Below are 15238 nucleotides of genomic sequence, written 5' to 3'. Positions count from 1 at the left end.
GTAGTTTTCCAGGTCGTGTACTGGGTTGCTCCCTGTCCCCCATCCTGTCCCACCCTGAGGTGCACCTCCTTCCTTCTAACTACGGTTTGCTTGGAAACGGATGAAGTATAACCTTGACAAATCACTGTAATTAGTTCTTGCAGTGATGAAACCCCTTCCTTGTGCAAAGCAAGTTCAAAAAAGGGCAGAGTTGTGGAATATTTGGGCTTCAAATAATTGCTCCATCGCACAGGTGCATAGAAACATAGAAAGGTTAGAGTTGGAAGGGACCTTAAAGACCAGCAAGTTCCACTCCCCTGCCCTGGGCAGGGACACCTCCCACCAGACCAGGTTGCTCCAAGCCCCCTCCAACCTGCCCTTGAACCCCTCCAGGGATGGGGCAGCCGCAGCTTCTCCTGGGAGTCCTGGTGGACAACAGGATGCCCATGAGCCAGCAATGGGCCCTTCTGGCCAAGAATGGCATCCTGGGGGGCATCAGGAAGACCATGACCAGCAGGTGGAGGGAGGTCATCCTGCCCCTCTACTTTTCCCTGGAGAAGCCCCATCTGGAGCACTGGGACCAGTTCTGGGCTCCCCAGTTCAAGGAGGATAGGGAACTGCTGGAGAGGGGACAGCAGAGGGCTACAAAGACGATGAGGGGCCTGGAACATCTCTCTGATGAGGAAAGACTGAGGGACTTGGGTCTTTTGAGTCTGGAAAAGAGAAGACTGAGGGGGGATCTGATCAACACCTATAAATACTTGAAGGGTGGGTGTCAGGAGGATGGGGCCAGGCTTTTTCAGTGCTGCCCAGGGATAGGACAAGAGGGACGGGCACAAAGTTGACCATAAGAAGTTCCACCTAAACATGACCTGCATTTCTAATCCCACCACATTTCCCTGCTGCCATCACACCCAGGCAGTCAACACCAGGAGGCGAGGAGGTGGAAGCACTTACTTAGTCCAAGTTCTTTGAATTCAGGAAGACTTGCCGAGGCACAAAGCTGATAGAAGATGTGGTAGTTGCGTTCGTCCTCCGCCTACAAGGGAAAATGCCATGTTAACAGAGGCAGGAAGAGGTTACACCAGTGCTCTCACCGTCAGCCTGGAGCCACCCTTGAACTCCTTCCCAGTTTCCCACCATCAAGATCTTCTCCATGCCACCAAGAAGGCTGGAGCCCCTCTGCTGGGAGGACAGGCCAAGAGAGTTGGGGTTGTTCAACCTGGAGAAGAGAAGGCTCCAGGGAGACCTTAGAGCCCCTTCCAGTCCTTCAAGAGGCTCCAGAAGAGACGAGAGGGGACTCTTGGTCAGGGAGGGGAGCCATAGGACGATGGGGAAGGATTTAAACTGAAAGAGGGGAGATTGAGATAAAATCTGGGGAAGAACTTCTTTGCTGGGAGGGTGGTGAGAGCCTGGCCCAGGTTGCCCAGAGAAGCTGTGGCTGCCCCATCCCTGGAGGGGTTCAAAGCCAAGTTGGAGGGGGCTTGGAGCAACCTGGTCTGGTGGGAGGTGTCCCTGCCCAGGGACAGGAATGATCTCTAAGGTCCCTTCCAACTCAAACCATTCTGTGATGAAGCATTGGATAAGTAGTTGAGTCACCATGGAAGTGGTGGAGTCCCCATCCCTTGAGGTATTTAAAAGCCAGGCAGATGTGGTGCTGAGGGTTAGTGGTGATTTTTGTCAGTGTCAGGTTGATGGTTGGACTCAATGACCTGAAGGGTCCCTTCCAACCTGGAAAATCCTATGATTCTATGATCTTCAAAAAAGAAAGACTGTAGCCTGTAATTTATTCTTCCTGGCTTTTTATGAGATCTAGTAAAAATCTCAGCATCTGCTCAGAGAAGGGCTTTCCATCCCTGCACAGCAACCAGGCCACGAGCAGCGCTTTCTCCTCGGGGCTCCCACTTCAGGCATGGAGGGGACAATCAAAGCCCAATTAATGACTCTCCCAGGTACATATTCCTCCAGAATGAGGTGATCAGGTGGGGATTATCAAGAAGAACTGCAAAAGATTGAGCTGAAAGACACATCTGGAAGCCGTGTCCACCAGGAAAGCTACTTTCGAAGCCATTTTTTTTATTCCAAAGATCCAGATTATTAAATTCCCAATTCAGCACTCAAAAGAAAGAAAAGAAGGGAAAAAAAAAAGCACAGCCCCTCACCTGGAACACGACTCGTGATTTTTCCAAGAGATACGTCCTCATGTTGGCACCAATGATGTGGTATCTTTTATCAAAGCCGATCTGGATGTACTTCCCGAAGCGACTGCTGTTGTCATTCCTTGTTGTTTTAGCGTTTCCAATTGCCTGTATACAAAAAAAAAATAGATCAACATTCATTTTTGTCTTAATTTTTACAATTTTTTCAACGTTCAAATTTGTAATCAGATAAACAGTCGTGGGAGGAGTTGAGGAAAACCCCTTCCCAGATGCAGAAGGCAGAGCAACGCCGTGACTTTGGGAAGGACTCTTCGCTAAAAATGTGTCATCTCCGGAATTTTTATAGGAAAAAAAAATGCATATAAACAGAAATTAGTATTTCTACGGTAATTAGATGACCTACATCCCAACAGACACAGCACTCCTGCTTTGTCTTCCAGGATGTCCCCATCTTTGTTCACAAACAGTCAATAGTGGCAGCTTTCCTGGAGGAGACATGGGTGAAGAAGCCCTGGGAGAAGGAGAGATCCAGCTGCAATCCATCTCCAGATTGTTGGGCTTCGGTCCATGGATTTGGTGACTTGGGCAGAGCCCCTCTGTGCCTCTCCAGTGTCTGCCTGTCACCTCCTTGGTGAGGAGAAAATCCAGCCCATGTACAAACATCAAGGGTGCAAACATGGCAATCCATCAAGCAACCAAAGAAGAACTGGTGGTGATGGAAGAAGGCTGGAGAAAGTCAATATTCTTATTCATGGCTACACCAGCCTTATTTTCGACCACCATTCTCCTGCCCTGAAGAGCCTCCAGCAAGCACAAGAGAAACGATGGAAGGGAATGAGCCCTTGTGAACCTCTCGAAGGGTGCAGGCAACCTAAGCAAGTCCTGCCTGCTCCTTGCTCCATCCATCCACCACCAACCCAACCCCTCTGCTAACAAATGCTCCTCCTTCCCCCAAAGCCCATTTATTTAGAATCATAGAGTCATCCAGGTTGGAAGGGACCTTTCAGATCATCGAGTCCAACCATCAACCCAACACTGACAAAACCACCACTAACCCATGTCCCTCAGCATCATGTCTGCTTGGCTTTTAAATCCCTCCAGGGATGGTGACTCCACCACCGCCCTGGGCAGCCTCTTTCAAGGCTTGACAACCCTTTCCATGAAGAAATTTTTATTAATATCCATCCTAAATCTCCCCTGGTGCAACCTGAGGCCGTTTCCTCTTGTCCCATTGCCTGTTCCTTGGGAGAAGAGGGTGAGAAGGTCTCCCCTCAGCCTCCTTTTCTCCAGGCTGAACACCTCCAGCTCCCTCAGCCGCTCCTCACAAGACTTGTGCTCTAGACCCCTCAACTCCTGTAGTTCACTGTTCCCCATCACTGAAAGTGCTCACAGACCCACAGCCCCCACTTCTCACCTCCAACCCGCATCCCAGAGGCAGAGCACACACTCAATTTCTGCCCAGAGCCCATCACAGAATCACAGAATGATATGGAGTTGGAAGGGACTTCTGGAGATCATCTAGTCCAACCCCCTGCCAAAGCAGGGCCACCCAGAGCAGGTCCCACAGGAACGTGTCCGGGTGCATTTTGAACGTCTCCAGAGAAGGAGACTCCACCACCTCTCTGGGCAGCCTCTGCCAGGGCTCTGCCTCCCTCACAGGAAGGAAGTTCCTCCTCGTGTTGAGGTGGAATTTCTTATGGTCAAGTTTGTGCCCATTTCTTCTTGTCCTGTCCTTGGGTACCACTGAAAAAAGCCTGGCCCCATCCTCCAGACACTCATCCTTGAAGTGTTTATAGGTGTTGATCAGATCCCCCCTCAGCCTTCTCTTCTCCAGACTAGAGACACCCATTCTCCAGGGAAATAAGAGGTTCACAAACTGCTACAGCCAACATCACAACCAGATATTTTACAATCCAGAATTACCATCATCACCTTCTCTTCAATTCCTTGTCTATAACGTAGAGATACCTGCCCTAGGGATGTACAACCCATCCATCAAACACGGCGCATCTCATTGCTAAGGGCTATTTCGTGACACTCACATCCCTCTGCTCCATCTTCACATTTAAACTTTGGGATTTTTGCAAACCAGGCAGTTCTCTTTCATGGTTTTTCACGTGGCCAACATCCTCCTCTATTTCCAATATGACAGGTTCCCCAGCCCCAGCACTGAGAAATTATATCCAGAACCGAACCACGGGCAATAAAATTAGAGCAATAAAATTATGGGGTCATATAAAAAGAATAACACGGGCCATGATTTTTCCCTGGATGCTTTTAAGTGTTGCCAGGTATTGCAGCTACATATCACAGAGGCACAGGAGAAGGAGGAAAAAAAAACCCTGAAGACCACACTGTGACAGATCATCGAGTGTCACAGACCACCAGGAGCTCCTGCCTTTAAAAGAAAAGTCCTCCAAGCCTGAAGTTCTTAACTGACTTTGGAAAAGCCTAAATCCTGTTCTTCTGTTTGCAAATAAAGGCACACCGACTCCAAAATCTGTTTAAAAAATGGGATTTAGGCACTCAGACCTTTATCTTCACCACCTGGTGAAAATTAATTTAATTACTTATAAAAGGAATTCTTTTCCTTCAGAGCACCGCTCAGGGTCTCCACTCTGGAGCCCCATCAAAGCCAAGTTCTTGGAGCCCTGGTGGGGATGCACGGGCTCAGCTTCAAGACCATCAAAGAGAGGAGCAACTGGGGTGGGTAAATGGAGGTTATCACCATATTTCTGTATTTTCAGACCATCTCGGGGTTGTTGTGAGGTTTCAAACCAAGTCTGGCTCACAAGTCCCTACGGCTCCCACTGATTTTGTGGCTTCTGGAGAGACACAGTGATGCCTTCAAGCAGGATGAAGGAAATTATGTAGCTTTTACCTCCATGATTGGGCTCGAGGCGAGGACTTTGGCTTCGATGTTGGTCTCGCTGGCGGAACCACCCACGGTTGCGAAGAAGCGCATGGCGTATTTGGCAGAGACCGTCTTTCCAGCACCAGACTCCCCACTCACGATGATGGATTGGTTCTTCTCATCCCTGTTACGGAACAGAAGAAAAGCTTTTGTAAGTTGATCCATTTTATTGTTAATAGTTTGTTCTCATCGCACAACGATCCTCCATCTTCACATGTCTCATTTTTGTGGCTTCTGGAGAGACACAGTGATGCCTTCAAGCAGGATGAAGGAAATTATGTAGCTTTTACCTCCATGATTGGGCTCGAGGCGAGGACTTTGGCTTCGATGTTGGTCTCGCTGGCGGAACCACCCACGGTTGCGAAGAAGCGCATGGCGTATTTGGCAGAGACCGTCTTTCCAGCACCAGACTCCCCACTCACGATGATGGATTGGTTCTTCTCATCCCTGTTACGGAACAGAAGAAAAGCTTTTGTAAGTTGATCCATTTTATTGTTAATAGTTTGTTCTCATCGCACAACGATCCTCCATCTTCACATGTCTCCATCTTCCTCACCTTGTTACCACCTACATTATGTATGGTAAATAATACACAACTGTGATACATCTCAGCTAAAACGTGAAGGACACTCTGAACATCTCCAGAACATCTCCAAGGGCTTGAAGAGACAGAGGGAAACGAACCCCCGCGTGAACCCTGCTGTTTTCTTCACCCCTGGAGCACGTAGCCGAGCGTTGGGAAGGAGTAGATGGTCTCCAGAAGTCCCTTCCAACCCCTACAATTGTGGGACTCTAAAACGTGAAGGACACTCTGAACATCTCCAGAACATCTCCAAGGGCTTGAAGAGACAGAGGGAAACGAACCCCCGCGTGAACCCTGCTGTTTTCTTCACCCCTGGAGCACGTAGCCGAGCGTTGGGAAGGAGTAGATGGTCTCCAGAGGTCCCTTCCAACCCCTACAATTCTGGGACTTGGTTCCCCATGCAATGATATGAACATCAGCATTCCCCAACATCTGGCTAATTCTTTGACAACAATACCACAAGGCAAGTCTCTGACATCAGACTCATCATCATCACTAAACCATACCTCCCAGCACTTCATCAACCCGTTTTTTGAACACCTCCAGGGATGGTCCCTCAACCACCCCCCTGGGCAGCCCATTCCAATGGCTGAGAACCCTTTCAGTGAAAAAATTTTTCCTAATATCCAGCCTGAACCTCCCCTGGAGCAACTTGAGGCCATTTCCTCTTGTCCTGTGCAATGATATGAACATCAGCACTCCCCAACATCTGGCTAATTCTTTGACAACAATACCACAAGGCAAGTCTCTGACATCAGACTCACACCGTCTCATCACCCCCAAATCCTGGGGGATTTCTGGGACCAAGGGGTAAGAAAAAAGAGGATAAAGAGTTTAAACACAACACCTGGTAGACATCACCAAGTAAAATCTGCTCAGCTCCTGAAGCTTTGCAAAACAAAGTAGTTTTCAAGAAGGATTCGTGCAATAACAGAAGGTTCAGGCAACCTTACCCTCTCCAAGCACTATGAAATTTGCTTTTGAAAGGATACAGTTGTTTCAGCCACCAGATGCCACCAGAACTAGCAGAGACCATGGGACTTTGCATGGAAAAGTTGAGGGTTTGTCACCTTATGGAGCTTTTGAGCCTTGCACAGAGAACAAGACTCATCTAAATGCCTTTTTTTTTTAATTATTCATGCAAAAAACTCGCACCGGTCAGCACCGTCTCATCACCCCCAAATCCTGGGGGATTTCTGGGACCAAGGGGTAAGAAAAAAGAGGATAAAGAGTTTAAACACAACACCTGGTAGACATCACCAAGTAAAATCTGCTCAGCTCCTGAAGCTTTGCAAAACAAAGTAGTTTTCAAGAAGGATTCGTGCAATAACAGAAGGTTCAGGCAACCTTACCCTCTCCAAGCACTATGAAATTTGCTTTTGAAAGGATACAGTTGTTTCAGCCACCAGATGCCACCAGAACTAGCAGAGACCATGGGACTTTGCATGGAAAAGTTGAGGGTTTGTCACCTTATGGAGCTTTTGAGCCTTGCACAGAGAACAAGACTCATCTAAATGCCTTTTTTTTTTTAATTATTCACGCAAAAAACTCACACCGGTGATCGTGGCTGTATTGAAATACCCAGTCCTTCCCACCACGGATGATCCCACCACTAGATACATCCCAATAAATAATCAGTTTAATGTGCTTGAGCTGGGGCAGAGGAGAGCTAAAGTAATAAAAAGACTTTTTTTTCAGGAGAACTACATCCCTCCAGGCAAAGATCTGCACTGGGATCCCCTCCCCAGGGCATCACCATCACACAGCAAACCCACCCAAAAGCAATTTGGCTTTTGGGACTCTGGGGAAGAGAAATTTTTCACTGCAGGGCTTCATATAAGCTCCCCAAAAAATATCAGAGCCATTGGGGTAAGCTGGAAGTATGTAATTGAGTGCGTTTTTTAAAGAAGATCAAGTTAAACCTGCCAAATTCTGCTCGGATTTCACGAATCCCAGCCGAATGCAGCCACCCAAAATCCTATATACGAGTGAAAGAGTAAATTTACGCCTCGCAGTTCTCTTGACATCAGGAAACACCATAAAAATGCTTTTCAATTTAAGAGACTCCATTTAGGTTTATACCAGGGAGAGATGAGAACTGAGGTTGAATGATTTGAGTAAATGACTCCAACACTCTAAAGAAAAACAAATGTACTCAACCCCACATCACTACTTTCCTCCACTGTGAGGCTTCAACATCTCAATTTCTTCTAGGCTCAAGGAACCTGGTACAACTCAACAAGGGCAAGTGCAGGGTGCTGCACCTGGGGAGGAATAACCCCCTGCACCAGGACAGGGTGGGGCTGACCTGCTGGAGAGCAGCTCTGAGGAGAAAGACCTGGGAGTCCTGGTGGACAACAGGGTGCCCATGAGCCAGCAATGGGCCCTTGTGGCCAAGAAGGCCAATGGCATCCTGGGGGGCATCAGGAAGAGTGGGACCAGCAGGTGGAGGGAGGTCATCCTGCCCCTCTGCTCTGCCCTGGGGAGGCCCCAGCTGGAGCACTGGGACCAGTTCTGGGCTCCCCAGTTCCAGAAGGACAGGGAACTGCTGGAGAGGGGACAGCAGAGGGCTACAAAGATGATGAGGGGCCTGGAGCATCTCCCTTATGAGGAGAGGCTGAGGGACTTGGGGCTTTTGAGTCTGGAGAAGAGAAGATTGAGGGGGGATCGGATCAAGGCCTAGAAATACTTGAAGGGTGGGTGTCAGGAGGATGAGGCCAGGCTTTTTTCAGTGGTGCCCAGGGACAGGACAAGAGGGAATGGGCACAAACTTGACCAGAAGTTGTTTCACCTCAACATGAGGAGGAACTTCTTTCCTGTGAGGGTGGCAGAGCCCTGGCAGAGGCTGCCCAGAGAGGTGGTGGAGTCTCCTTCTCTGGAGACATTCCAACCCCACCTGGACATGTTCCTGTGGGACCTGCTCTGGGTGGCTGTGCTCTGGCAGGGGGGTGGAGGAGATGATCTCCAGAGGTCCCTTCCAACCCCGTATCATTCTGTGCTTCTCTGATTCTTTTCCCATTTCAAGAATAAAAGCCTTCAGAAATAAAGGCTACAGAGACTTTCCCTTCTTCTCTATCCCAGCTCCTGGTGCCAGCAGGGAAAGATGGATGAATCCCAAGGAGAGGCTGGGAGCAAACAGGCTGCTGAGGGAGCAGAAACAGTTAAAATTGGGCAGGATTTGTTTGTATTCATCATGAAATAAAAAAAATCCTGAATTGTTTAGCCACTGTGCAGGTGCCGCACGCAACACAACTGCTTGAAATACAGTCAGTTTTGGCAGCATCAGCACAGAAGAAAATTATTATGGAAATAAAGCCTGGCTAAAATGGAAGTGTTATGGGTGAACACCAGCTCTGCTGGAGCTTGGCAATGCTGTCACATCTCCTCCTGGGACTTGCGTGGCTCCTGTGCGCCTCAGGGCTGCCTCTGTGGCTTGTTGTGGTGCTATGATGTGCACCAGTGCTCTTCTCCCCGTGGTAAACAGCTCAATTTATGCACACGTGGTGGCACACAACATGCTCACATTTGTCCAGCAACACAGGGCATGCAACAGGAATCAGGCTTCAACGATGGCCAAAGATGCTGTTCCCACCACGTACCTACAGCTCTAAACCATGTAGGAGGCACTTAAAGATACAACTCTCCCACTCTCAGCCCTATGGGTCTGCAGGACTTTTGTTTCTCTACTTAGAACAGCTTTCTAAGATGACCCAGTCTGGAGAAGAGAAGGCTCCAGGAAGACCTAAGAGCCCCTTCCAGTCCCTAAAGGGGCTCCAGGAAAGCTGGGGAAGGACCCTTGATCATGGAGGGGAAGCAGAAGGCTCCAGGGGGACCTCAGAGCCCATTCCAGTCCCTCAAGGGGCTCCAGGAAAGCTGGGGAGGGACTCTTGATCAGGGAGGGGAAGTACAGGACGAGATGGAAGGGTTTTAAATTGAAAGAGGGGAGACTGAGATAAGATGTGGGGAAGAACTTCTTGGCTGTGAAGGTGGTGAGAGCCTGGCCCAGGTTGCCCAGAGAGAACCCCATCCCTGGAGGTGTTCAAGGCCAGGTTGGAGGGGGCTTGGAGCAACCTGGTGTGGTGGGAGGTGTCCCTGCCCAGGGCAGGGGGGTTGGAACTAGATGGTTCTTAAAGTCCCTTTCAACCCAAGGCATTTTATGATTCTACAGCCTGGAACTGGAGGGGTTCAAGGCCAGGTTGGAGGGGGCTCAGAGCCACCTGGTGTGGTGGGAGGTGTCCCTACCCGGGGCAGGGGGGTTGGAACTAGATGGTCCTTAAAGTCCCTTTCAACCCAAAGCATTTTATGATGCTACAGCCTGGGAAACTAAAACCATGATCTAAGCTACAGCCTCCATCCATCCAAGACATTTACAAAGCCATCAAGGCGCAGAAGTCCAACCAGAACAAAGTAAGTCCACCATGATTTCTACTAAAACCATGATCTAAGCTACAGCCTCCACCCATCCGAGACATTTACAAAACCATCAAGGCGCAGAAGTACAACAAGAACAAAGTCCACCACGATTTCTTTAACACAGAATCTTCTAGGTTGGAAGGGACCTTAAAGATCATCTTGTCCAACTGTCAACCTAACTTTGACAAAAATAGACACCCACACAACAAACAAGAAGCATCACCATCACTAAACCATATCTCCCAGCACTACATCAACCTGTCTTTTGAACACCTCCAGGGATGGGGCCTCAACCACCTCCCTGGGCAGCCCATTCCAATGCCTGAGAACCCTTTCAGTGAAAAAATTTTTCCTAATATCCAGCCTGAACCTTCCCTGGGCCAACTTGAGGCCATTTCCTCTCATCCTGTCGCCTGTGACTTGGGAGAAGAGACCGACCCCCACCGCTCTACACCCTCCTTTCAGGGAGTTGTAGAGGGCAATAAGGTCTCCCCTCAGCCTCCTCTTCTCCAGGCTGAATAACCCCAGCTCCCTCAGCCTCTCCTCATAAGACTTGTGCTCCCATCATAAGACTTGTGCTTCCAACACAAGGGGAAGCAGCACCTCCAACGTTGAGGGCTCCAAGTGCTGGTGGCATCTGATACAACTTATGGAACCATGCCTGTCTTTGCCATTTAATGTTTTGCTTCACTTTCCTACTTCAATGAGCCCTCTTCAAGTAATTAATACCTGTTCACGAGCTGCTACGCAGGTGAGTAACACCTCTTTTTTTTTTTTTTTCCACTGAGATTTGTCATGTTACAAGCAACACCCTCGCCGTTGGCCACACACACACACACAGAGAGATGGGCGAGGCATCCAGCCCAGCAAAACCAATAAAGCAAAACAAATAAGTTTTCACAATGTGTGAAAAACATCAGGTTTGGGGTTTTTTTTTTCATAAGGGCAACACTTTGAGATGCAGAAATAAAAAGCCAGTTGTCTATGAAGAGAAAGGCCACTTCAAACAGATACCTGCGCTGATTAAGACTAGCTGCTAATTAACTTTCCATCAAGGAAACAGATTTCCCTGCTTGTTTAAGCAGTTGGTATTTCACCCAGAGCGGAGAACACCACTACCCTGGGAGGTGCCTCCAAACAGCCTGGGAAAGGTGTGGAGAAATGTCCAACCTTCAAGCCCGCCCAGGTGGACAAAGGTCTCCAACTGGACTAAGAGCTGCACTGGTTTTGGTTGCATCAGAGCAATCAAGAGGTGAGACACCACTGAGCATTTCTATACACAGTTCTCAGCCTGGGAATGTCATTAGTCATCGTGGTGTGTGATCTTTCCATCTGTTTACCTGGTTAAGTCAGGGCTGAACATCCCTGGAAACTCCTCACTACAAGACAGGGGATGGGTCAAGGTCCTTGGGTCGAACCCAAGGAGAGCTTTCCATACACAGTTCTCAGCCTGGGAATGTCATTAGTCATCGTGGTGTGTGATCTTTCCATCTGTTTACCTGGTTAAGTCAGGGCTGAACATCCCTGGAAACTCCTCACTACAAGAAAGGGGATGGGTCAAGGTTCTTGGGTCGAACCCAAGGACAGCGATGGTTCCTACCCACCATCAAGAGGAGACAGGAGACATCTCAACCCACATTCATCCATCCAAGACCCTCAGCCTTCACCGACACTGCATTTGAAGATATATTCCCAATGTTCTCCAGACCTAAATCACAGTCAGAATTTTTCCAATGTCAGCTTTCTTTAAAGCAGTAAATATAAAGCCACGAGAAGGGACCTCGAGCTTATAGAACTTGCTTTTATAGTCATCTCTTCATCACTGCACAACTTCATCTTGATCTCAGCAGCGAGAGCAAAACCACTAAAAACACAGTTCCTCCAGAAGGAAAAAACATCCCGAAGCAAACGGGGGCAGAGCCAGATCCTGGGAATCATTATCAGGGGTCACTCCGGCTCTAATCCCGGATCCGACAGTAATTCTCCGCGTGGTGGAACAAGTCAATGAGTCTCTCCCACTGAAGAATTCATATTTAACCTACTTCTTTCAGGATGCTGGGAGGATTAGCATCCATAAAGCAATCTGAAGGTTAAAAATGCTTTAAGTAGGGTAGTATGAATTTATTCTGACCGCGCCGAGAACACCCATAAAGGCTCAACGCACAACGGGCTCTAATACACTTCACCATCAACTGCTAAAACCCAGTGTGGTTCTTACATTGAGCAATATATAAATATACAATCATTTAACGACCGTTGGATTGCATCCCCCCAAGGGCTAATGACAGCGATGGAAAAGGGAGATGGGCTGACTCTGCCTTCAAGTGAACAACCAGGAGTTTTACATCCCGAAGAGAAAACTCAGCGTTGCCTCTGAAATAGCCTCCGAAGCCAGGAATCATTCCCATTTCTGGGGGACAACTGGAATTTGGAGCATTGTTGCTGATGAGAGTGGTGGCAGCTTGTTTTATTTGTCGACTTTAATTTGGGTTTTTAGAATATCTGGCATCATTGATCAACACAAACACGAAAATACAACGCGTTGCCTCTGAAGTAGCCTCCGAAGCCAGGAATCATTCCCATTTCTGGGGGACAACTGGAATTTGGAGCATTGTTGCTGATGAGAGTGGTGGCAGCTTGTTTTATTTGTCGACTTTAATTTGGGTTTTTAGAATATCTGGCATCATTGGTCAACACAAACATGAAAACACAATTTTGGGGTAGTGGGACTTTTCCCTCTGAGAAAAATTCAGAAGATATTCTTCAGTGTCTGGTCAAACAAGCGTTTAAGATTTGGGTTTTTAGAATATCTGGCATCATTGGTCAACACAAACATGAAAACACAATTTTGGGGTAGTGGGACTTTTCCCTCTGAGAAGAATCAAGATACTCTTTAGCGTCTGGTCAAACAAAAGCGTTTAACGACACGCTTTCTGTTTGCATTATCAAACATCTGCTGCTAAATATTCATCTAGGGTTGCTTTTTTTTCCACAGCATCTTTCATAAATAGCATCCATCACCCTGTAAAACATCTTCTTTTCCTTATATTATTGGTTTTTGGAGATACGTAATTCTTTCTATACTGAATTTTTTCACCGACAACCTACATGGGTCACACATTTTGGCCAGAATCAACCCAAAAGCTGCTGTAGCCCTTCCCCACCCCGGCACCATCCCAACTGTCAAGATAAGTTTGCACCTTAATGCAACAAACCAGAGAAAGAAAATAGCAATATCCAAGGGGTAATGGTTTTAAACTGAAAAAGGGGAGATTGAGATGAGATGTGGGGAAGAACTTCTTTGCTGTGAAGGTGGTGAGAGCCTGGCCCAGGTTGCCCAGAGAAGCTGTGGCTGCCCCATCCCTGGAGAGGTTCAAGGCCAGGTTGGAGGGGGCTTGGAGCAACCTGGTCTGGTGGGAGATGTCCCTGCCCAGGGCAGGGGGTTGGAACTGGATGGTCTTTAAGGTTCCTCCCAACCCAAACCACTCTATGATTTCAGCAATGCCAAAGTCTGGTGTAACATCACTCGGCTGCTGCAGATGTGCCCAAAGGAGGTTAGATCATCTCCAACCCATCCAGGGTCTCACTTGAGAAGATCCATTGGACACAATGCACCCCACAGGGTCCATCCTTTGCAGTTTCAGAGCCAATTTGCCCATGTAAACCTGGCTTTTAGCAAGAAGCCAGAGAGAAAATATGGGCTTGAAGCTCTTCGTTTGCTGGGATAAAGTCTAAAAGAACCAGTTTGGCCCCGAACTGGAAAGGATGAGGACGCAGCACGGGCAAGGTGCAAATTAACCTCATCTTCTGCGGAGCATGAAGCGTTACCTTCCTTCTGTAGGACACTATTGAACCCACAGATCAATCTGTCATTTCTAACACCGGGATCATAGAATCATTGAGGTTGGAAGAGACCCTTGGGATCATCGAGTCCAACCATCTACTCTACTCTACAAAGTCCTCCCCTACACCATGTCCCTCAGTACCACATCTAAACATCCCTTAAACACATCCAGGGATGGTGACTCCACCACCTCCCTGGGCAGCCTGTTCCAATGCCCGACCACTCTTTCAGTGAAAAATTCCTTCCTAATGTTCAAACACCGCGGTGCAATTAAGATGTCTTTGCAGAGGACAGAGCGCTTTTACGCGACGCTCCAGCAAACCAGTTCCTCCTCCTCCGAGAGCAGTGGGAGTCCCACTGGTCCCAGCTCATTAAAGTACTTTTCTCCTGGGACTGCTTTGTGCAGCCGGTTGGAAATGCCCCTTCAACAGCAAAAAAAAAATCCTGCAGACTCCAAAGTTTCTGCAAAACGCTGAGCTGGCTCTGGTCCTCCTCCAATTCCCCAGGGCAGGAAAGATGGATGGATGACCTTCTCCCAGGATTTATGCTCCACACACCCCCGTTGGAGAAGAAGACAAGCTCCTCGGCCACGCTAAAATGAGGTCAGTGATTCTTTTGTGTGCTGTTTCTAACAAGAGCAAAACACGCGCCCGGCCGATTTTATTAGCTCTCCAGCACCCTGATGCTCTTTTCTTGGTCCAACCCAAGCCACCCAACAAGCAGAAGGTGGCCCCTGTGGAGCACTGCAGCCCTGAAGATAGAGGAGGCTTCACATCCTCCCAAAAAAGACCACATTGGGGCAAGAATCCCACCGGTTTTCTGCTCCCCAAGCTCAGATGATGCTACCCCCAGCAGTTCAGCTCTACAGGCACCAGGAGGACAAAGCCAGTTGTTCTTCCAACCCCATGGCAATCTCAGAAAGAAGGTCCTTCCTTCATCACCTTCATCATCAGCCACTGATGCTTGTAAAACTCCCACACAGTTGTTATACAGTAGGAAAAGTCCAGAAAGAGATTTTCAGAAATCAACTGGATCGTTGACTTTTGGGTACGCGCTCTGGGTTCTCCACCCTGAGGTCTTGATATCGCCTCTGGAGAAGTTGTGTCCAGCTCCTTCTGCAAAGCCTGAGGTCTAACACCAGCACCAGAACGTTTATGGGCTCTTCCAAAACCTTCTCCCCTCTTCCCTATCCCACTTTAAACAAGAGAACCCCCTTGGTTTCTCCCCTTCTCAAATTCAAGGCTATTGAATGTTGGTTTTTTTTTTTTCTTCTGACCCTTTTTTTAGACCAGAGCTTTAGTTTTGAGATGGTATCTCCTGCAAAGCCCAGCTGAGCAAACCCCCCC

At 48.3% G+C, this 15238-nt stretch overlaps 1 protein-coding gene across 1 annotated transcript in view; it reads right to left on the bottom strand.

Moving 5' to 3' along the window:
• MYO5B (myosin VB) overlaps positions 1-15238 on the bottom strand; it is a 184632-nt gene that overhangs the window by 109227 nt on the left and 60167 nt on the right. Inside the window, exons 5-7 of the mRNA XM_014960788.1 lie at positions 5343-5499; positions 2142-2285; positions 937-1018 (exon numbers count right to left, since the gene is read on the bottom strand). Coding sequence (XP_014816274.1) covers positions 937-1018; positions 2142-2285; positions 5343-5499 — 383 coding nt within the window. The remainder of the gene's footprint in view (positions 1-936; positions 1019-2141; positions 2286-5342; positions 5500-15238) is intronic.

The sequence above is a fragment of the Calidris pugnax genome, unplaced genomic scaffold (genome assembly GCF_001431845.1).
Source record: "Calidris pugnax isolate Ruff unplaced genomic scaffold, ASM143184v1 scaffold150, whole genome shotgun sequence".
Classification (NCBI taxonomy): Eukaryota; Metazoa; Chordata; class Aves; order Charadriiformes; family Scolopacidae; genus Calidris; species Calidris pugnax.
Note: the sequence above shows the minus strand (reverse complement) of the source record. Positions and strands in the feature narration are given on the sequence as shown.